The sequence below is a fragment of the Bubalus bubalis genome, chromosome 4 (assembly GCF_019923935.1).
Source record: "Bubalus bubalis isolate 160015118507 breed Murrah chromosome 4, NDDB_SH_1, whole genome shotgun sequence".
Lineage (NCBI taxonomy): Eukaryota > Metazoa > Chordata > Mammalia > Artiodactyla > Bovidae > Bubalus > Bubalus bubalis.
The window spans coordinates 134882028-134906252 of NC_059160.1; the positions used below are offsets into that span (position 1 = coordinate 134882028).

A 24225-nucleotide genomic window follows, 5' to 3' on the forward strand; every position below is an offset into this window, starting at 1 on the left:
TTTGTTGCTTTACATATTTCAGATACGGTATTTTTTTTCCTCTAGAAGTTCAATTGGGATCTTTTTTATATGTTCCATTTTCTTCATCACACTCATGTAGTCTGCCTTCCAGAACACGTGAAGAATATTTATAATGGCTGTTTTCACACCCTTGTCTACTAATTCTATCATCTGTTTCACTTCTGAGTCCCGTTTTTTCTTTCTTGATTTTTAATATGAAAAATCTTCAGATTAATGACTCAGACCTCTTTTTGGGATAATTGAAAGTGAAAGTCACTCAGTCATGTTTGACTCTTTGCAACTCCATGGCATTCTCCAGGCCAGAATACTGGAATGGATAGCCGTTTCCTTCTCCAGGGGATCTTCCCAACCCAGGGATTGAATCCAGGTCTCCTGCATTGTAGCCAGATTCTTTACCAGCTGAGCCACTAGGGAAGCCCAAGAACACTGGAGTGGGTAGCCTATCCCTTCTCCAGTGGATCTTCCGGACCCAGGAATTGAACTGGGATCTCATGCATTGCAGGCAGATTCTTTACCAGCTGAGCTACCAGGGAATCCCTTAGCATAATTAGTAGTCTTTAAAAGTTACATTCAATCATTAGTAGGGTATCAGAAAATAAGATCTATAGAAAAAGAGCTAATACATTTAGTTCAAAAGAATTCAATGTAATATGGAATTAGAGGAAATATGAACAGAAACTCAGTGTCTATGTTGACAAAAACATTTGACACAAACCATACCTTCAGAATCCCTTGGACAGCAAACTAGTCAATAGTAAAGGAAATCAGTCCTGAATATTCACTGGAAGGACTGATGCTGAAGCTGATGATCCAATACTTTGGCCACCTGATGTGAAGAGCCGACTTATTGGAAAAGACCCTGATGCTGGGAAACACTGAGGGCAGGAGGAGAAGGGAGTGGCAGAGGATGAGATGGTTGGATGGCAACACCGATTCAATGGACATGAGTTTGAGCAAATTCCAGGAGAAGTGAAGGACAGGGAAACCTGGTATGCTGCAGTCCACGGGGTCATAAAGAGTTGGACACGACTTAGCCACTGAACAATAAATATTTACCAAGCACTGACTTCTCCCTCTATTTCTAGGAAAATGTTTAAAAGTTTGGGTCTGAATTGTATCAATACATTAGTCACTGAAAACAACTATTTCCCCAAGTATTTTTTTAATTCAAATAGCTTATACATTAAAGCAAGGGCCCAGATTTACCTATAGAGTTTTACATAAACACCAAAAAAGTTTCTAAACTATTTCGATTTAAGAAGCACCATGTGAAAAAAAGAAGTGCACATATAGCTTAAACTTTATAACTTACATGTTGTTAAAGTACTCTGCTTGAAATCCCATTTTCTTCAAATTCTACCTGAAATAAGAATGGCTATTTCCAACACGCAGATTAGAAAACTGAAGCTGGCAAATGAAGCCAAGTCCTGAATTCAGAGGTCCTGGGTAATTTCTTGGTCAATATTTTCAAGTTACAACTAAAAGTTTGCTGCCACGAGAAGATTTTGGTCAACTCATCAAACGACCAATCAAATTGAAAACTCTTATCATTTTTGCTTAGTCACTCAGTCGTGTCCAACTCTTTGCAATTCCATGGACTATAGGCCCCCAGGCTCCTCTGCCAATGGGATTCCCCAGGCAAGAATACTGGAGTGGGTAGCCATTTCCTTCTTTAGGGGATCTTCCCAACCCAGGATTGAATTTGGGTCTTCTGTATTGCAGGCAGATTCTTTATCATCTGAGCCAGTGAAGGAACTGGCACTCAAACCTAGAACTGATCCTAAAGCTGTGCTTCCTACAACTAGGAAGAGAAAACCCTACAGATGGATTTAAGAATATATACCAAATGTATTTTCCCAAGCCGGACTATATATGTGTGTGTACATGTATATGGGATTCCCAGGTGGTGCTAGTGGTAAAGAACCTGCCTGCCAACCTTATATGCAGGAGATGTAAGAGACAGGGGTTCAATCCCTGGATTGGGCATGGCAACCCACTGCAGTATTCTTGCCAGGAAAATACTATGGACAGAGGAGCCTGGAGGGCTATAGTCCATGGGGTTGTATGGGGAGGGAGGTGAGAGGGGGGCGTTCAGGATTGGGAACATGTGTACACCTGTGGCAGATGCATGTGGATGTATGGCAAAACCAATACAATATTGTAAAGTAAAAAAAAAAAAAAAATTATAATAAAAAAAATTTTTTTACAAAAAAAAGAGTCAGGCATGACTGAAGTGACAGAATACATATATTTTGTGTGTGTGTGTAATGGAATTACATAACCAGGTTATGTGCTCACAGTGCTGCAAAGGTTCCCTAACAGAGTAGACTGCTTGGACTCAGGACACCCATCCCTCCACTTACAATGCAGGGAGCCCAACAATGAGGTTCCTCATTCCTCACTCTTGCTGAGACCAGAAATTTTATATTCTTGAGGAAGAGAAAGGCACTACAGAGCCACACCCACTCAAATCCTTGCTCTGAAGTATACTGATCACCTTTGTAGGCTACAGTCCATAGGGTCGAAGAGTCGGACACAACTGAAGCTACTTAGTACGTGTGTGTATATACATGTATCTATTGTTTATAGGTAACATTTTGAGAATGAGTGCGGTTTTCCTTTCCTTTTCATAATCTCCCAGGTTTATGGTTTTCAAGTGAAATACAACACACATATATATATATGGTACAGTGCACAGATCATAAACTCACAGTTCAATGTAGTTTCAAAACCTCAGTACATCCAGATAACCAGCATCCTGATTAAGAAACAGAACAGTACCAGTCTCTTTTGTTTCCTCTTCTTAAGCTCACTTTCTAAGGCAGCCTTCAGTATTCAGAATCCAAGACAAATGTCTATCAGGAGCCACAGGGAAACAATATTCATTTTCTGACTCAAAGACCACAAAGAAAGAGATAGGGTATAAGGCTCAAGAGGTTCATTTTAAAAAATTATCTTTATTTAGGTTCTGATTCAGCACATGTATCAAAGGCTAATCAACATAAAGAAGTAAATAAGACATTAATTGGAAGTCTTACATCTCTCTAAATTCTGACCAAGAAATGTCAAGATTGCCACTATTAGCAGAACTCCAACCTAGTCAAGTTGTAGACAAGCTATTATGAACAACATACAGTGTGCACAGATACGCAGAGGCCGAAGACATGCTAGCACTTGGCTCTCTCCTCTTCCTTGCTGATGTCTTTCCTCGGGACAGTCCACTTTTGCTTTCCATGCCTAGTTCCAAATAAAGTCCAAAGAAGGCTCAGGGTCAACCTGATCCAACACTCTGCTGGAGGAATGCATTCTCAAACTGTTGTGCCTGCAACTTTGTTTTTGCCAGGATGAAGTTCAGATCGAGAAGTACAATACAATCTAGATGACAGTGCAGACTAGGTCAAGAACTAAAGTTGAGCAGTAACCCCAGTTAAGGCATGAATGCACACACACACGCTTGCACACACACATCACCCACACTATCATGAACAGAAGATTCCTTCCATTGCCTAGCAAGAGGCAACCAGGGCTTGGCAGTTAACCACAACCGCTGAGCACTCTGGAACACTCTCCCTATAATTTTATCCTAACAGCTGTGTGTGTTTTATCCAAAAAAGAAAAAAAGAGAGAGAGAGAAAGAAAAAGGAAAGAAACTAAAAAAAAAAAAAAAATAACACCCTTAAAACAACAAAAAAGCAAAACCAAAACAAAACCCCAAAACCTAAAAACCCCTTAATCTCTTACAATGGCTCTTGAGCATGGAACTCACGTAGCAGCGTCAATGGCTGGCTCTTTAGTAATTTGGAAATAAAAGGTTGTTTTACTATGCATTTCTTTGGTAGTCATCGCTACAAAGTTATCAGTGTTGGTTACCTATAATACAAGTACTAGATAGAAGAATCAAGATATGCAGAAATTACTTCTTCTGTATTGATAAGATAAAAATAGTGAGCTCTCCAAGCACAAGTTACTATGCTTTTTCTTGCCTTATTGTAAGGGCATCCCTATAAGCAAGGCTTCGTGCAGGAAAAGTTCATGTCTACCTAACAAAGGGCAATAACATATTCTATCTTTCTACAATTGGAACAGTTAACAAAAATTCACATTATCCATTATTTCTGGTCAAATCAGTGAGAAGCCAATTACAAAGGGGCGGCAGCAGCACTTGGTGTCAAAGCCACATTCTGGTCACACATTCATTCCATGGTTGTGGTCAGGCTCTCAGGAGCTCAAAATTTCAAACTCCTTTCAAAGAACAAAGGAGTGAGTTAAATCAAATCTTAAATACTTCCACCATCTGCCACATCACTAGAAGTCTGTCTAGAAAGCCAGCATGCTGAATGACAGAGAGCAGTTCAGAGCCCAGAGAGGCATCAGGTGTCAGGGAAAGTAATTTGGTTTTGTATAAAAGGCATGGTCATCTGGCGACAAGTACTTACTCTATTAGCAGCACAGTGATAGCCAAGGGTCTCTGTCAGTGAGACAGGAAAACGAAGCTATTGAACCTGCTGTGCCTCCCACCTGCCTTCCAAGGCCTCTGGGAGTCAGTCCAGGGTTGCAGGTGGGCAACAGGAATGGCAGAAACTGCATTCAGCCCCCAAAGACATGCTCCAGGTATGTCAGCTTCCTGTGGGCGAGGGGGCTTTTGCCTCTGTGTGCTTGACGTGGAAATCTTTGGGGTCCTTGGGGGCTAAACAATTGCCAAGGAGCTGCCCTAGCAGGTACTCCCCAAGTGTGACAGGCTCCCCACGGGGTTACAAAACACTCCAACAGGACCCGGAATGGCATCAGTTCAAAAGAGTAGTGTTTGTTCTATCAATCCAGAATGTCCACTGGGAGAGGCAACAGATTTATAGTGAAAAAGTGCTATTTGAAGGAGCTGTGTATTATTTTGCAATGAAATAACTAGTCTAGGGAAACTGGCGTCACCTTCCTGTAGAAATCTGAATGTTAAGGACCTGTCTCTAGAAGGCATTTATCAGAACTGTTTGCTCCTCCAAGTGCTTTTTCAGTCACCACAGGACAATGTTTTAACTTTTGTGCTTTCCGGAGATCGCTAAATTGCTAGCAAGCAGAGGGAAGATCATTACATTTTAGACTCTCTTGTTTGAATGCAAGACCCTCTATCCAACAGCACTGAAACCTACAGTCTTGTAGAAAATTCTTGTAAACATAGATCATATTTCTCCTCTAAGAAAAACTGAGAACTGTACCATGCAGGCAACACCTGTTTGCCTGCTCTCAGAATTCCTCAAAATGGCCAGATGCCAGGAGGGACAGTGAGCCATTGGTGAAATACCCAGGTTAGACAGGACCCCATCTGATTGAATTAAAAACCTCAAGCCTCAATAATCAAATGCCAAACTTCTTCCCCGTATTTGAGAACTGTACTATGATTATGTATATTACACATTATAAATAAAATTTATATAGACTTATGATTTCTTTCAAACAATTGAGGAGCAATGCTCTCAGTTTGGGGGTGGAAACTGAAAGAGCTGGAAAAAAAAATCCTATTGTTGCTTTTACTCTCAAGTTCTTAAGATGCTAGTCAAACACTATTAGCCAACAAGACTTTTTCTCATTCTGTAACTCTTAAATATGCATTTGAAGGCAAAAATGGAGGTTTCTCTACTGTACAATATTAAGTATCTACAATGTTATGGTTCCTTATACTTAGGAGTGTGTTCAGTAAAGAGCTAGCTATGAGAGGCGGTAGTCACAAAACATGGACTCTTAAAAATTATGGATAAATTAATTTTCAGTTCTCTGATTATATCCAACAGATACACATTCTCATCATAAAATATACATTCTCTAGTAAGTTATTTCTGTCCACAGCATATATAAATATGCAAACACAGGTGGTAAAAATCACTTTACTACCAAAGTACAAAACAGTAACTGCTGAAAAGCCAAAATAAAGGTGTTCCAAGTGTTAAGAAAAGAGTGACTCACAGTGTTCCACTTTAAAGTGAAACCAAACAATTTATTTGTGCTGAATGAATGAAAATAACGCATTCAGGATATATTTCTTTGAACACTGCACTTGTTTTTACTGGGCAAAACAAGCAGTCCTCAAGGCTCATGTGCTACTTGCCCTACAGCTCTTTCCTGCTCAGAGAGAAAGTCTTTTGTGGCCATTATGCCAAGGTATTCCTATACTGTTCATTTCAAACAGTATTTTCTAATAGTATTTTTGCACCTTTAAAATATCTGTTCGAAGTCTATTTTAGGGGAACACAAGTAAAGAATGGAAAGGGAAAATAGCGGTTTTTGTTACAATCACACTGCCTTTGGCAGCAGAAATCACACGGCACGTTCTTATCAGCCATTGCAACCACCGGTGGGTAGTTAGCAACTCACAGGAGAGGGGGCTAGTGTGGGTAGGTTAACATCAAGGGTAAAGACAGAATCACACCTAGATATACAATAATTATCCATCCCATGTATATGGAAAAGGTACAGCCATGTGAGCCAATACTTTAGGTGACCTCTTTTACAAGAGATGTGGGTGTTGAGATATACTGAACATACCCCATACAAAGTGGATCTGTTAGAAAGCTCTATTAAACATGATCTTGGGCACTGATCCAGCTAACTTTCTGTTCTATACTGAGAGCTAGATTTTCGAAGGTCTGAACTGTAGTGCTGAATTATTGGTATGCTTGGTAAACACCATTATAATGGGGGGTGGGGGGGGGGTAGTCATAACAGCTCAGTAATTTCCTGCAAATTCATGGAAAAAAATATAAAAAAGAGATCCCTTTTTATTTTACAAACCTAAAAGCCAGGAAAATGAAGCTCTGGGGGCCAAGCGAAAAATTGCACACTGCTGCTTAACTACCAAAGAGTCGAAAAGCCGAGGTCCCAGCCAGGGAATGGACGCGCATGTAGATTCAAGTAGAACACCGATGGAAAAGAGTCGCCTGTTTAGTGTTGTAGACCCACAACACTGGCTGCGTTGCCGACACACATTTACAACACAATGAATGGTGAAGCCTAGGTAACCTCAGTGCAAATAAGTCAGATCCGAATATGCCAGGGAAGGAAGCCTTTGGCGTCGAGTCGACGGCTCCACTGGATGAAGGAGTCCCCGGGGGGCGGGGTCTGGACTAAGCACATGCGTTAAGGCTGGCAGGAAGGGTGCACCGAATGTTGCGAGGGGGCAGGCTGCGAGGTGGCTGCCGAGGCGGCCGCGGGCTGCATGGGCGGCGGAGGCGGCGGTGGCGGTGGTTGGACGGGGGTCTGTGTGTTGGGAGACGGCGGCGGCGTGGGCCGTTTGAATTTGTCAGGACTGTTGCTTCTCCGCGGTGAAGGCCTCTGTAGAGAGGACAGGAACAGCAGGTCAGACCAGGCATACAGGCTCACCCCTAACCCAGCCTGACTCGGGGCTAAGGCTGCCCAGAAGCGGACCCACGGAGACAAAACACCAGCCATGTCCTTGTCCCTCCCCAGTGGTTTTCAAACTCGTCATGAAAACTTCCAACAAGGTAGAGTGTGCACTGCCGCCTATGAAAAGGCCACACAAAATCACCATGAAATGTGCACTGGCCAAACTCCTGGATTTGGGGCCTTCAATGAGACTGTCCGAAAATGAAAAAACAGCTGTCACATCCTCCCCTTAAACTTTTTCTCTCTGTTGTGTGCCTCCAGTTCCTTCCACCCCTCAAACAAGTTTTCGATATCCTGAAAGCTATGGCTCAACCAAAAATGCCTGCTTTTATGTAAAGCTCATCAAACCAGCAAAACAGCTTCAGAAATATCTTACACACTCTTTTTTTTGTAGAATAGGGTTCTTCTTTTCAAGATCCCCTCACTGGGAACACCCTCCGTTCTACCCTGTTCTCAAACCTCTATTAGTGACATTTCCAACAAGCCTCTTATTCAACTACATAGCCAGCTCTAAAGAAAACACTCTGCTGAGTAGGGTCCGAACCAGATACACATAAGGTTCCTTCTCATTTCAGGAAAGAAAATTCCGGATGAAACTAGAAATGAATCTAATTTCAGGAAGAATATTGAGGGTCAGCGAACTGTGAAGATGCAGACAATAAATACTTTTAGATGTGATGGCAACCAACAATAATTCACTATGGCAAGGAGCATAGAGTTCAATCATGGCATTGGCCAGAGTTCAAAGTACATTTCATGAAGGGCAATTTTTCAAAGAAAGTGAAGGTCAAGTTTTTGCCTCCTGAGAAGGATTTCAGTTTCACCACCACAATGCGGCATCGAATTGCTGGGAGATATCTAGAAGTTTAGGATGAACTGAAGGAATAAGAAAGGTAAAGTTCCAAGGGCATCAACACCAGCTCCCATGTCGCTATACCAGTCGCTACCACCATTGGGCGTAAAGTGCTGCTTCCTGCATGGATACTTACTGTGATACCATGGGATGCTCCCATATGCTGCACATGAAGACCTGGAGAATTGTAATAAGACATTCCGGCTCGAGTCAGTGAAGTTGGTGGCGTGAAACCAACTGTGTGACTTGCATATGAGAGACCTGAAATATAACAACAACTTGTGAGTATTACTCTGGACTCAACTCTCTGGTGTCTTAAGCATCTAGGAGGCTTAAAAATAGGGAAGTTCTGGAACTTCCCTGGTGGGCTAGTGGTCAAGACTCCATGCTGCCAATGCAGGGGGCATAGGTTCGATCCCTGGTTAGGGAACTAAGATCCCACATGCCCTGAGGCCAAAAAAAAATGTAGAAGTTCTTATTCATCCACAAAAATGCAAACGGGTAAGAGGAGTGATGGGCTCACCAAATGGCCTGATGGATGGATAACAAAGGATATAAAAGTCAAGCCCTAGAACAGACTAGACAGTCCAGATATAAGTCCACACATAAATGGTCAGATGATTTCAATGAAGGTGCCAGGAATATGCGATGGTAAAAGGGTGGTCTCTTCAACAAATGGTGCTGGGAAAACTTGACATTCACATCCATAAAGAATGAAACTGGAGCCCTAACTTACACCACACACAAAAATCAACTCAAAATGAATTAAAGACTTACACATAAAACCTGAAACCATAAAACTCCTATAAGGAAACACAGGAGAAAGCTTTATAACGTTGGTCTTGGCAATGATTTCTTAGATATGACACCAAACACACAGCCACAAAAGCAAAGACAGCCAAATGGGACTACAGGATACTAAAAAGTTTCTGCTCAGCAAAGGAAATAATTGACACAAAGGTAACCTATGGAATGGGAGAAAATATTTATAAATCATGTATCAGATAAGGGAATAATATGGAATAATATCCAAAATAGGTAAGAAACTCATCCAATGCAAAAGCAAATAAATAACCTGATAAAAAATGGGCAGAGAACCTCAGCAAACACTTTTCCAAAGAAGGCAAACCGATGGCCAATAGATACATGAAAAGATGCTCAACATCAATAATCATCAGTGAAAAGCAAATCCAAACCACACGGGATATGATCTTACATCTGTTAGCATAGCTGTTAAAAAAAATAAAAATAAAAAAGGTCGGCAAGGATGTGGAGCAAAGGGAACCCCGTGCACTGCTGATGGGAATGTAAATGGGTGCGAATGCTACAGAGAGCATTATGGAGCTTCCTCAAAAATTAAAAATAGAACTACCATAGATGATCCAGCAATCCCACTTCAGGGTATTTATCCAAAAGAACTGGAAACAGGATCTTGAAAAGAAATTTGCACCCACAGGTTCATAGCAACACTCTTCACAGTAGCCAAGACATAGACACGACCCAGAAGTTCATCAACAGATGAGTGGATAGAGAAAACATGATATAAACATGCAATGGAATATTATTCAGCCTTTAAAAAGAAGAAAACTGTTTTTGTTTTTTTTTTTAAAGAACATGATGAACCTGGAGGACATTATGTTAACTAATACAAGCCAGTCACAGAAGGATGGATACTGCACGACAACAGATACACAGAGGACCTAGGGCAAACTCACAGAAGCAGAGAGCAGGATGGTGGTTGACAGGGGGCAGGGGTAGAGGGAATGGGGGAATTATTATTTGATGGTTATAATGTTTCAATTTTATAAGAAGAATAAGTTACAGAGATATGCTGCACAACACTGTACCTATTTAACAGTACTGTACAGAACAGTTAAAAAGGTGGTAAGAGGGTGGATCTCATGTTAAGTGTTCTTACCTCCACTAAAAAAAAAAAAAGTCCAGGCTTGAGAGGAGTACAACTGAGACATTACAAAAGTAGAAGACAGACGAAATAAGAGTCGAGTGGAAAAAACAGAGTGAAGGGGTGAAGACCAGATGCAAGAAAAGGGAAGGTGTCACAAGATACACCAATAATAACAAGACAAAACCGCCGTGTTTGTTGTAGCCACAAAGGCAAACAAAAAGCCACCACGGAAAACTTGGCGACTTCAGGATATTAAACCAAGAAAACAAAAAGCTCTATAGATCCCAGTGTTCCTCCCCAAAGAAACAGATATTTAACCACTTCCCGAACTGATGTTTTCAAATTGTGGTGCTGGGCAAGGCTTTTGAGAATCCCTGGGACAGCAAGGAGTTCAAACTAGTCAATCCTAAAGGGAATCAACCCTGAATATTCATTGGAAGGACGGATGCTGAAGCTGAAGCTCCAATACTTTGGCCACCTGCTCTAAAGAGCTGACTCATTGGAAAAACTCTGATGCTGGAAAAGATTGAAGGCAGGAGAAGGGGCTGACAGAGGACAAGATGGTTACAGGGCATCACCGACTCAACGGACATGAGTTTGAGCAAACTCCGGGACATAGTGAAGGATAGGGAAGCCTGGGCTGCAGTCCACAGGGTCACAAAGAGTTGGACACAACTTAGCAACTGAACAACAACCACCTCTCCTTCAAGGCTCATCTCGAAAGCTCTCTAAGCTGGTAGCTCTTTCTCCTTTGAAATTCTCTTGAAATTAGTTTTTTTCTTAATTATACCTTCTAATTTTATCATAAATTTTTATTTAGAAATAGTTTATGATTCATAAGAAGTTGCAAAAATACTATAGGATCTCTGTCTACCGTTCACCCAGCTTCCCCCAATGATGTCTTACATAACTGCAGCACATTGTCAAAAACAGAAAATTGACATTGGCCCAAAACAAGTGACTAACTCATTGTGTGTGCGTGTGTGTGTGTCCACGTACAGGTGTAATTTTATCACTTGTGCTGATCCAAGTGATTCTCACCACAATCAGTACACACAATCATTACAAAACCACAAGCAAACTTCTTTGTGTTGTCCCTCTAATTGTTATGCCCTCTCTCTAATCCTAACCCCTGGCAAGGACTGACCTGTTTTCCATCACTGTAATTTTCTCACTTTGAGCATGCTATATTAATAGATATGAAATTATACAGTATACAATCCTTTGAGATTAGTTTTTCACTCATCACAATACCCCTGTGATCCTTCCAAATTATTGTGTATATCAAGTTAATTCCTTTTTAGTGCTGGGTAATATGTCACTGAGTATGGATGCACCACAACTTAACATTTTAGGGGATATAAAATACATGAAACTCATTATATTTGGCCTTGCATTAACAGTATCTTATTTCTTATGTTTCCTTAGGCCCTGTTGTTGATCATAAGCATTAGAGGCCAGAGACTATGTCTTACAAATTTTCTTTTTCTTTTCTCCTAAGTTATAATCATCATACATCTGACCCTCAGGCCCAGGAATATAATTAAGGATAAAAATCCCCCAAAAAACCTAAATAGAAAATACCTCCTAAACAGAATACTGGGGCTTTATGAAGTTATTGTTGGAATAAATTGCTCTTGCTCTACTACAGAAATGCATTGCCTAGAGTAAAAATTTTAAGATTTACTTCATTGTCCACTAGCTCAAGATTGTGAATTTTAAAAAAATGATTCATTAAAAGCAATTCATGACAAAATACCACTAAGCAAAATGAAGATACCAATGTATACATAAACAATAGAAAATCAACTACCAAAAGGGAAGTTGCAAGTCATGGGGGAGGGGAGATATGGGGAGAGAAGACACTTGAAAACACGAAAATCTTAACACTTTGGATATAAGGATTCTGGATGGTTTTATGAATATTTCTGCTTCTTCCGACTGCCCCCAAATTCCCTCTAATACACCTCTGCTAAAGGAAAAAAGATGTGATGGATGTGAGAGTTGGACTGTGAAGAAAGCTGAGCACCAAAGAATTGATGCTTTTGAACTGTGGTGCTGGAGAAGACTCTTGCGAGTCCCTTGGACTGCAAGGAGATCCAACCAGTCCATCCTAAAGGAGACCAGTCCTGGGTGTTCATTGGAAGGACTGATGCTGAGGCTGAAACTCCAATACTTTGGCCACCTCATGCAAAGAGTTGACTCATTGGAAAAGACCCTGATGCTGGGAGGGATTGGGGGCAGGAGGAGAAGGGGATGACAGAGGATGAGATGGCTGGATGGCATCACCAACTCGATGCACATGAGTTTGAGTAAACTCCGGGAGTTGGTGATGGACAGGGAGGCCTGGTGTGCTGTGATTCATGGGGTCACAAAGAACAGGACACGACTGAGCGACTGAACTGAACTGAACTGAAAGGATTAAAAAAAAACCAAAGCCAACCACCATACAACCAAACAAAAGGCAGAAGTTTGAAGATTCTGTTCCTTTGGAGATTATTTTAGTTCTACAAGTCATTCATGACAACACTGTCTCTGTGAACATTCACGTACTACAGATATGATTTCTTTTTTAGCTCTCCCTGATCTGGCTCTGTCCTCATCACTCCATCAAGGCTGCTCTTGCCAACGTAGGCAGAGTTTCTGTGCTGCCAGCTGCATTGCTACCTTCCGCTCTTTATTGCAATTGACCTTGGGGCAATGAGGGACAGAGCTGACCCCGCCCTTCTTGCTGAAAGGCTTGTCTTCACCTCAGTGATATCGGATACTGGTTTCCTTCCCCTTCCCTGGGAGCAACTTCCCAATCTCCTTTGCCAGGTTTCCTCCTGTACATGACCTCTAAATATTACAGTCACTTCTGGATCAGACGGAAGGGCTTTTCTCTTCTCCCTGTACCTTCCATGACTAGGTGATCTTATCTATTTTAGTAGCTTTAAAATAGAGTTTTTATTTTAGAATAGTTTTTGGTTTACAGAAAAGTGGCGAAAATAAGTATAGAGAGTTCCTGCACTTCACACACTCAGATTCCATATTATCATTATTTGATCACACCACATGATTTGTAGGATCTTAGCTCCCCACTCCAGTACTCTTGCCTGGAAAATCCCATGGACGGAGGAGCCTGGTGGGCTGCAGTCCATGGGGTCGCTAAGAGTCGGACACGACTGAGCGACTTCACTTTCACTTTTCATTTTCATGCATTGGAGAAGGAAATGGCAACCCACTCCAGTGTTCTTGCCTGGAGAATCCCAGGGATGGGGGAGCCTGGTGGGCTTCCGTCTATGGGGTCGCACAGAGTCGGACACAACTGAAGCGACTTAGCAGCAGCAGCAGTTCCTCAACCAGGGACTGAACCCATGACCTTGGAATTGAAAGCGTGCAGTCCTAACCGCTGGATTGCTGGGGAATTCCACCAGATTCCCTATTATTAACTTTTTATGCCACTGTATTACTTTTGTCACAACTAATAAACCAATGTTGATACATTACTACTAACTCAGATTCATACATTATCTGGATTTCCTGAGGTTTTCCCTATTATCCTCTTCCTGTTTCAGGAATCCATGTTTTATGCATAGTTGTCATGTCTCATTAGGTACCTCTTGGCTGAGATAGTTCCTCAAACTTCCTCCTTGTTTTTTTATGACCTCGTCAGTTTTCAGGTGTACTGATCAGGTATTTTACAGACACAGTGTCCCTCTACTGTCTGACATTTTCCACGTGGGGTGATGAGCTTGGGGGAGGAAGACCGCAGAGGTAAAGGGCTCTTCTCAGCACATCATATCAAGGATGTGTGTGTGCTAAGTCGCTTCAGTTGTGTCTGATTCTCTGCGACCCTATGGACTGTAGCCCACCAGGCTCCTTTGTCCATGGGATTCTCCAGGCAGGAGTACTGGAGGGGGTTGCCATGCTCTCCTCCAGGGGATCTTCCTGATCCAAGGACCGAACCTGCATCTCTTATGTCTCCTGCATTGGCAGGCGGGTTCTTTACCACTAGTGCCAAATGGGAAGCCCTCAGATCAAGGGTACATACTACCAACATGACTGACCACTGTCGATGTTGACCTTGATCTCCTGGCTGAGGCAGCACCTGTGAAGTTTCTCCACTACAAAGGTACTCTTTCCCCTTCCTTCTCACACCGTGTTCTCTGCAAGTCCTCATCTGCAGTCCATATTTAGAGATCAGGGAGCTAGTTCCATTTCCATGAGGACAGACTATCTACATCAATTATTTGGAATTCCTCTGTAATGAGAGATTTATCTCTTCTCCCTATCTATTTACTTAGTCATTTATTTAGATCAGTGTGAACTGATGGATATTTGTTTTCTGTTTGGGTTACAATCTAGCATTACACTGCTTATCGTGCAAATGTTCCAGCTTTGGCCTTTGGGAGCCCTTTCGGCTAGCTCCTGTGTCTCTTGGAACTATCCTTATCTTTGTGTTTTTTGCGCTTCTCCTTACTACATTGGCATAACTGGAATGTCCACATTCATCTCATATATTCCCTGCCCCAGGCCCCAGAAACATACGTTTCTCCAAAGAGCCTCAGTTCTTTTAACTGGAAACCGGAATTAGAAACCAAGATGGGGCAGCAGCTATGCTTGTCGCTAGTGCAGTATAGATCCTTTTAACAACTTCATTATCCCCCATGCCTGATGTAGGCACATGAAAACGTGCTAAGTGGGAATGGCTTTTTCTTAGGCTATATAAAATAGTGAACAACTTCAAAAAAAATTGCTGGAAAAAATAATACTCTGTATAATCCACATGTACAAGTCCACATATAAGCGAGAATTTTTTGTCAGTTCTGGGAAACGTTCCTTTCAATCAAGTTGTGAGATAGCCCTCAAAATATTGCAACAAGTTAATGAAAATACAAGACTGCCAATGTTAAATGGTAAGGCAAGAAGAGCCAAAATACTTAAAATGGAAATGAAAACTACAAACAGCCCAGTTCCACTAAAGCAGTGATTAGATATTCATAATATTGAGAACCACAAATTCTTTCAATAAAAAATAAAGTGAAAAGAAAACTTGAAAATTCAGATGTTGCTCATATATTATGCATGCAATGGACTAGAGAGAATAGGAGTAATTCCACTGCCAAAAAGAGTTTATAATCTACTTTGATGATATTCTAGAATTTCAAAGATGGTACAAATGTTCTCACTAAAGCTGGCTGGAATTTAAAAAGAAAAAATCTAGTTGTTACTTACTATGATGTAGTATTAATGGACAACCAACTAGCTTGTCTATACAAGGAAACCCCACATTATAGCAACAGGGACAGCAAAAGCCAAAATTCTGTGCATGCAATAAATCTTCCTGCAGAGTACTCGTTACCATTGAAGTTAATATTCCCAACCAAGGTCTCACTTTTGTTTCTGGTTTCTTCAGTGACCACAACACTACATTTAATGAATTAGAAATCACATGCATTTAGGTTTAAATAAAACAAAGAGAACACTAAATTATACTTAACATGAATCAGTATCAGTATGAGCTATAAAAGCCTTCCTCTTTCTTGCTTCTTCCTAACTCACGACTTTCTTCCCCATCAATAAATCAGAAAGCAAAGACCTTTATCCTCCTGGTAGTGAAACCCAAATGCTCTTTGGGGGAAACCCGAGAGGCAGCTCAGGAGAGAAGCTTCTGGAGAGATCTCAAGGCCACTGCAGAGCAGGAGAAACAGACTTGGGAACATCCTTTGGGGCAAGAACACGTGATGATTGTGCTGAAGATCCACAACAGAAAGTCCTTTTGATTTGCAAACAGCCCCTCTTCACCTTGTCAGATGCCCGAGAGCGTGCCGGCCCCAAGTGGACAAAAGCGGCCACACTTTGTGTTGGGCTTTTACAAATGACCCTTCTAGAGATGTCCTTGGTGGGCCAGTGGTTAAGACTCTGCATTTCCACTGCAGGCGCCATGAGTTCAATCCCTAGTCAGGGAACTAAGATTCTGCACGCCACATGGCTTGGGCAAAAACAGACAGACCAACAAAAACCAAAAAGGGTGACTCCTCTTACAAAAAGTCATAGCAGCACAGTGCTGGGCTGGATCCTAAACTCACAAAACCAAGCCATTTCTGCCTCCTGCTATCCTCAGCCACCTGCCTAGCTGCGGCACTTCCCCTCTGTCAACCTGAAGGGCATCTATCCTTGGTGTCCCATTATTACTACAGACAAAATGAGATGGCACCCTAACATGAAGCTGTTTCACTGTCCCAGACCACAAAACCTTTATTGCTGCCACCCTTTTAAGCCATCACCTCACTTTATTCTGCTGTGAAACTGTCCCTCCAGCTCCCTTCCCCCACCCCCCACACTTTCCCCCCAACTCTGTTGAAAATCTGTTTACCAGCGAGCACAAGAAGAGCAGCCTGGACACTTCAGTCACAAGACACCAGCCCTTGGCCGGCTACCTTTTCCTTCCTCCCTCCACTCACTGCCCTCCCTCCCCTGCCTTCCTCTTTCTTCCCTGCTGGATCATTAATTTGCCCTCCTGGCCTGAGAATCCCATGCTGTGCGGGTATGGAGCCAGGGACCCTGGGGAGAGTTTTTTGGGGTCAGATGAAGACAAGCCTGCCTTTGAGGGGAAGGCTTCTGAGGAGCAAAGCCAGAGACAGAAGCAAAGCCAGTTCCTTCTTGCCCGGTCTGCGTCCCAGGGCCGAGGCCCACTCACCATCACTGCAGAGAGCAGGAGGCAGCCTGTGCTCGGAAGGACACAGGCCTTGGAAATAAGACATGCCCTGCCTCGCCATTTCCTGGCCATCTGACCAGTAGCTGCGGAACCTCCGCATCGCTGCTCCCTCAATTTTAATACAACACCTGCATTAATTACTCTGAGGCTAAAACGGAGATGGTGAACCCATAATAAGAAGAGAGAACCTATAATAAGCTTTGATGCATCTCAGAAAAATCTACCCAAGGTTCTTGTCAATTCATTGGCACCTAAAATCATAGTCAAAGATAGTCTTTTCACAAAGGTTTTGTAGACTTAAATTACATTTTTTGGTTCCAGAAAAACTGAAGAAAACCACCAGCTGGCATTACAATATTTGTGCTTAAAAATTTGAAGCAAAGACTCTGTTGTGATGGTACTGATCATTTTTTTTGGATGTTTCTGGACAACACATGACCCCTCTCTGTTTACAAGACTTTTATATGCTGGGAGGGAACGTATTCAGGGGTAGCTAATAAATACAGTAGAAATGAGTCGCAGAGGCAGCCGAGAACACATACTCACCAGGTGATATTGGCCGGCTTGAACTGGGAGAAGGTGTGTAAGGGATCGGGCTGGACACAGTGCGAGGTCTTAATCCTTGTGCAGACATCTCGTTAAAATACCTAAGAGGCAGGATGACATGGTTAGCGCCGCCTGCATCCCAGCAGTTCCTCAGAACGCTCCCCCTGAGAAAATGTCAGACGTTCGCATCATGAGGTAGAATTCCTGAATGTTCAGAAAGTGCCACTGTAGCAAGGACACGTGTATAATGCAGGCGCCAGAGCTACGCTGCTGCCCTGCCTGGCACAGAGCTCTCTGCAGGGGTGCGGGCGAGGGAATCCAGGCTGCCTTTACTCAGGATGGAGGCCTGGTGACAGGGTCACAGACAGGACCAGGCTTTTCTCCATCACGGAACAGTTACGTAGGAATTCACTGCCCCTGTCCCAAGAATGAGACACAACCATGTTGTAAGTGTGTGTGTTGTGTGTGTATGTTGCTCAGTTGTGTCGGATTCTTTGCGACTCCATGGACTTACAACACTCCATGTTGTGTGTGTTGTGTGTGTGTACGTTAGCTGCTCAGTCGTGTTGGACTCTTTCTGACTTCTGCCAGGCTCCTCTGTCCATGGGATTCTCCAGGCAAGAACACTAGAGTGAGTTGCCATTTCCTTCTCCAGGGGGACCTTCCCAACCCAGGGATCAAATCCAGGTCTCCCACATTGTAGGCAGATTCCTTATGGTCTGAGCTACCAATGGGGCTCAGTGGCTACATGTAAATGCTATAATGGATACATGTAAATTGTTCCTTGAAAGGCCAACCCAAACAAGCCCTCTGAAATGTATGTCATCAAATTAAAGGTATGTGGTTCCCTGAAGTGGATGTCAATTGTTTACAAGGCAGACCTTGCTTAACAGTCACATGTTTGAATGGAGGATGTAATAAAAGACACTCGGGTGAGTATCTCAGCAGGTCACACCGTGCGCGTCAGACTTCTTCCTGGATTCAGAAATCATATTAGACCTCACTTGGTGAACAAGCAGAGAGAGCTGACGAGGGCGAATTTCTGCTTGAGAGACTCTCTAAGAAGCGATCCTTCCCAGGCTTTCCAGCTAAAGGAAGGAACACGTGCAGACATGTCTACCCTAGAGGCAATCTCAGCCCTGATGTTTAATCAGCTCACATGAGGAACTTGAACACAGTTATTTCTATGCCGGTTTAGTCAACTCGAAGAAAACAAGGCTCCCAAGTCTGGCACACACTTGTTAGTGAGCTGCTCACCACCAGTTCTCCCTGCTCTCTTTAGTGTAGCCCACCATGGTGCTGCTAGACCAGACGCCTTGTAATTCTGCAGCCAGCAAGGCTACTAAGACCACTTCTTGGTCTTTAAGGACTTAAAGATATACAAGTCTCAAGTGCCTATTTTCTTTCTCCCAAATGTGATATTATCCCCAGTAGGGACAGCAGGCGTCTTTATTGGGCAGCTGCACTTGACTCCTGATAATCCAACCTAAAAAAGCTAACAAGGACCTACGGCATAGCACAGGGAACTACATTCAATATTCTATATTAACCTATATGGAAAAGAATAGACAGATGAATAGGTGTTAGCTGCTCAGTCATGTCTGACTCTCTGCAATCCCATGGACTGTAGCCCCAGGCTCTGCTGTCCATGAAATTCTCCAGGCAAGAATACTGCAGTGAGTAGCCATTCCCTTCTCCAGGGAAATCTTCCTAATCCAGGGACTGAACCCAGATCTCCTGCATTGCAGGCAGATTCTTTACCATCTGAGTCACCAGGGAAGCCCAGATATCTGGACTTGTATAACTAAATCACCTTGCTGTATACCCGAAACAAACGCAACATTGTAAATCAACCATACTCCAACATTAAAAAAGAGTGGGAGAGCAGGGCTGGGAGTCAAACCTTGCTTCTGATGCTACCATGCACACTGGACAAGTCAAAAAAAAAAAAAAAGAAAGCAAGCAAGCAAGGCAAAGCTTCTGCAGTAAATACCAACTCTGGGGAAAAATCGATTTTTTTGTCCAGAAGCCTGAAGTAGCCTTAGTGTTTTCACTATAGTCAGAGAACTTGTCCCTCAGAGTGCGTCATATTCAAATGCAAAAAGAGGGGAGATGTGTATACAAACAGCTGGTTCACTTAGCTGTACAGTAGAAACTAACAGCAGTATAAAGCAACTATATCCCCCCCCCCCCCAAAAAAATCAAGCACAGGGTGCTGTGTATATTAACACACCCTCTGCTCCATGTCTTCAGGTAGTTGCTAAAGTAGTAAGTTAACTAATATTCTAGCTGATGTCTTTAGTCAAAACGGTTTTCAGAGGATAAGAATTCCAGGAAGAATGAGACACTGTCAGAAACAGATCAGTGACATTCAGAGTTAAGGAGGAGAGTTTTAGAATATAAACTTCTGAGGAAACAAAGACTCACTTTTATTCTTTTCAAACAAGGAAGATAGTTTTAAAAACCGATTTAAGTCTGTTTTTATTAAAATATTTTAGATGATAAAAGTAGATCTTCATTATAAAAAAATCATACATTTTTCGTGAAATGATAATACTATCACTGCCCACAGTGACTTAATCAGAACGCCTGTTAGCCCCCTGGATCTGTTCAATCCGAGAAATGGAGTGCTGATCTGCTAGAACTGCCCACATGTGTTCAAACAACGCGCTCTGGTGTCAACAGCAAGTATGAGTCATCACAGCCATTGGCAGACCCTGGTCAGACTGGCTGCCCCATCCTGTCGGATGGTGGTTGTCTTCACGATCACCTCTCTTCAAAGTACAGAGCAGGAGGGCGGGTAGGGAAGGAAAGGAAAATCTGTCTAGCTGACCAAAGGATGACTCTCTTATTCCAACCCATTTCTCAGTGGGACAACGAGGGGTCTTGATATTGAGGCCTGGTCAGATAAATGTATTTGTTTCGTTTTTGAAAAGTAGCTGCAAAAAGGCTGAAAAGTCACCAAGTGTGTAAAAGCAAAACCTCTGGCTTTCAACAACTTTTGCCCATCTCTGGCAGATTCTTTCACCCCCTGGACACGTCTGCTTTCTCAGGCTGTACCATGCACGGCCTGCTCATTTTTTCTGTGAACTAAGATGCTCCCACCCATATTCTAAGGGCTTCCCCAGTGGCTCAGTGTAGCAAAAGAAGGAGACGTGGGTTCAATTCCTGGGTCAGGAAGGTTCCCTGGAGAAGGAAATGGCAACCCACTCCAGTATCCTTGCCTGGGAAATCCCAAGAACAGAGAATCCTGGCAGGCTACAGTCCATGGGGTCGCTAAAGAGTCGGACGTGACTTAGCAACTAAATAACAATCACCCATGCTCTAAAGAGACATGACATAGGATCAGATGAATTCAACAACACGTCGATGCTGCCTCTCTACACATGACCTGCCCCATGTCTCTCCTATCAGTAATTTGGGAAAGGCCATTTTCTTCATCTTTCTGTGTTTAAGGAGGATGGTCAATTGTCTTCATTTATCCCATTCTCGGCAATCACTTTGAGGTGACAGTATTCATCATGACAATAAATAACATTCCAGCCATCTCCTACCACATCTCACAGGAGGTGAAGCGGGGCTGGAGGCTGGTTTTTGCTGCTGTCATTCTCACGAGGTTTGCGGGACACACACGCACCTTTCGTCATCCATCTCTAAGCTGGACTCGCTCTCAGAGAGCTGTCGACAGAGGGCCTCTCTTCTCTCCATCTCCCTCTGCAGCTTCCTCTGCAGCCTCAGGTTCTCCTCTCTCATGTGACGTTCCTCCTCCAAATACTGCGCCATTTTCTCGGAATCTGAAAAGCCAGAGCTCTCGATTAAACCAAGGTCCGTGCAGTCATAGTTCGCTCTTAAAAAGACAGGGCTGGTCCAGCCTCTGTGCCACAGACCAAGAACAAGACAGCCGTTCTCAGTCCCCACACACAGACACCTGGATTTCAAGTTTATCCCAAGTACCAAGGTTGACCAATGATCTGCACTTTGGAAAAAAAAATGTGAAAAGCAGCGCTAAAGGGTTAGGCAGCATCAATCCCACTTCCTCGCCTTCTAAAGTGCTCTGTGTCGAGAAAGACATGCTGGAGCTATGTCTGGCCTGAGTGGTTACCGGAGCTCTCACTACTTGGCTCGAGTGGAGAGGGGAAGGGGTTTAGATAGGGAAATAAATTCAGCCCATGGGCTCCCCTCAGGGCACCAATTCTGCTGCCTGTCAACACCAGACACGGTGGGGCAGGTCATCTATGGGAGCACACCCAGAGATCACACTTGTTAGCACACCCCCAGTGCAAGTGGTGGGGGCGGGGGTGGCGGGGAAGGGGTTGCACATGGAAAACCTGTGTACTCAATGAGCTAGGTAACAGTTAATAAATCTTTTTATAAAACCAGAAACTGACGTAGTAAGCACTATGTGATCAACATTTCCAACATTAGATCAACATTTCCGATCAGTCTAATTTTTGGTGTATGTGTTACTGTCTCCTCACTGATGCACAGTGTTTCGGAGGCAGACAGCAAATCAAGACCTACGTGCAGCCAGGTTCTGGGGATGGCTCTTGCTTATGACAAGTACCCCTTCCGCAGGAGCTGCTCCATATGTGGTGCAGTCAGAACTAATCGGCCCCAGGGCTAGACGCTATAGACTCAGGCTGAACCAACCAGATTATCTCTTGGAGGAATCTAAAATGTGCAACCAACATCTTCCTGGGGCTTTGGAATCCCCTTCTGCTGAGCTGTCTGCCCTCCGGAGTGACTCTGCAGGATTCTGTGGCATCCTTGCCACCAAAGGTAAAACATGACCCTCTAGCCCTTTCCCAGTTTACCCTAGGCAGACCTCCCCCCTTTCCTGGTTTACCCCAGACAGAATGTGTTGCTACTAAGTAACGAAAATAACCTTCATACAAAACTCAGTGTCTACCCATCTTCTAGGCTCCTTCATTTTCCCCTGTCTCAGCCAAGGAACTTGGGAAAAGTACAATCTCCATCTACTTCTCTTTTCTGAAAAGTACTTACAAGTTTAGAGTGGCCGTGACCACGCCTAACAGATAGTCCTACAGGATACTACCCCATATTATCAGTCTGGTTCAAATTTAAGAAGGAAGCAAGGTGGTGCTACTGACAATTTCTCTCCCATAAACTGAACCTATTTGACTCCCAAGTCTACCAAATTAGTTCCAGTTTTACATAACTCAATGGAGGTCTGGCATTTTTAGCAAATAATGACTTTTGATAAGTACTCAATGATTTTCAAAAGACCATCGTTGACAGAATGCATCCAAGTTTTTGAAAATCCTTATTTTAGAAATTCAAATGAAAACACCCAAATTATCAAACACTATTATGTGCACGAAACACTAAATCTCTCAGCTGTTTTCAATCTAACCAGAAACCCTGCTGTCTAATCCAGATGCAAAAATCTCCTTAATTGAAGGCATGCTGGGAAAATATTTACAAAGTACACTTTTAATATAAATGATTAAAGGTATTTCATCCCAAATATGTTTGGGGGCAGAATTTTTCACTTGCTCTACAGGAAGTGCTCTATCAGCCTCTTGGAATATTTATTGTTTTTAGAACGAGAGGGGCAGCTGTCAGAGAAAGTTGCCTTTCTTTTCTATAAATAGGAGAGAACTGAGGATTTGTGAGGCTTTGAGAATAATTATTTAAGAGGAAACCCTGTCTTTCAAAGAAAAATGGCAATCCTTTAGCATCGGGGAAACCAGCAGGGGGGATCCTTAAACAATAAGCTATAGACAAGAACATCAGTCACCAGGAGTGATGGCTGAAAAGACTGCCTGGCAGTTTGGCAATTAACCCAGAAGCCAGGGGCACAGAGACAGCACCAGGGCCACAGCCTCTGGGTGTGAGAGACCCAGGCACAGATGGCTGAGACTGGGGCATTCCTTGGCTGCCCTCTACCGGCAGGTCGCCACACCTGATTTCACGGGGCTGGATTTACTCTCGGGGCTTCCCTGGTGGCTCAGATGGTAAAGAATCTACCTGCAATGTAGGAGACCTGGGTTCAGTCCCTGGGTCAGGAAGATCCCTTGGAGAAGGAAATGGCAACCCATTCCAGCATTCTTGCCTGGGAAATCCCATGGACAGAGGAGCCTTGCAGACTACAGTCCATGGGGTTGCAAAGAGTCGGACATGACTGAGCAACACTTCAGTTACTCTCAGGAGTCATCCTCTTTCTCCCACACTGAGCTCCCTAAAGCTTTGAAGTCACAGCTTATACTTCCACCATCTTCAGCCACCTCACAAATTCAGTCAAAAACAGTGTTAACTGAAGGTGATTTCTAGTCTCCCAAAAGATGGTTCCTATATGATCCTAAGGTGGCCTGTACCTGGCTTTTTTTTTTGGCTGGTATGTGGGATCTTAATTCCTGGACAAGGGATTGAGCCCATGTCCTCAGCACTGGCAGCATCCTAAACACTGGACCACCAGGGAAGTGCCAAAGCCTGTACCTTCTGCATTCTCTTTCAAGTTTATGGTAAGAAAATACTCCTGCCCAGATCCCATCCAAACCAATGAAATTAAAATCCACAAGGATGAAGCCTCTCCACTGGTCTACAAAAACTCCCCTGAGGCTTCTAACGTTCATCCAGAGTTGAGAGCCATCTGGCGAAAGGTTCAAGCTCAGACTCAGCTTGACTTACGGGAAAAGGCCCAGGTGCCCTAGGAGCTTTCAAAGGGGTCTAGATTATACGACCCAAGGAGGCAGATGCAGGTATGAGGTAAGTCTCATGAATTCATCCTCTAAACCCAACCTAAATCAACTGTGAGCACTTAGGAGCCACACGCAGCTGCTTCAG

The 24225-nt window shown here is 43.2% G+C and overlaps 1 protein-coding gene across 2 annotated transcripts in view; it reads right to left on the reverse strand.

The window, feature by feature from the left end:
- Positions 1-2958: 2958 nt before the first annotated feature.
- The window catches only part of CCDC6 (coiled-coil domain containing 6), a 113771-nt gene continuing 92504 nt past the window's right edge, over positions 2959-24225 (reverse strand). For both annotated transcript variants that reach the window (XM_044942107.2, XM_006074799.4), the window contains exons 6-9: positions 21056-21212; positions 17419-17519; positions 8403-8527; positions 2959-7341 (exon numbers count right to left, since the gene is read on the reverse strand). In XM_044942107.2, coding sequence (XP_044798042.1) covers positions 7147-7341; positions 8403-8527; positions 17419-17519; positions 21056-21212 — 578 coding nt within the window. In that variant the 3' untranslated portion in view covers positions 2959-7146. The remainder of the gene's footprint in view (positions 7342-8402; positions 8528-17418; positions 17520-21055; positions 21213-24225) is intronic.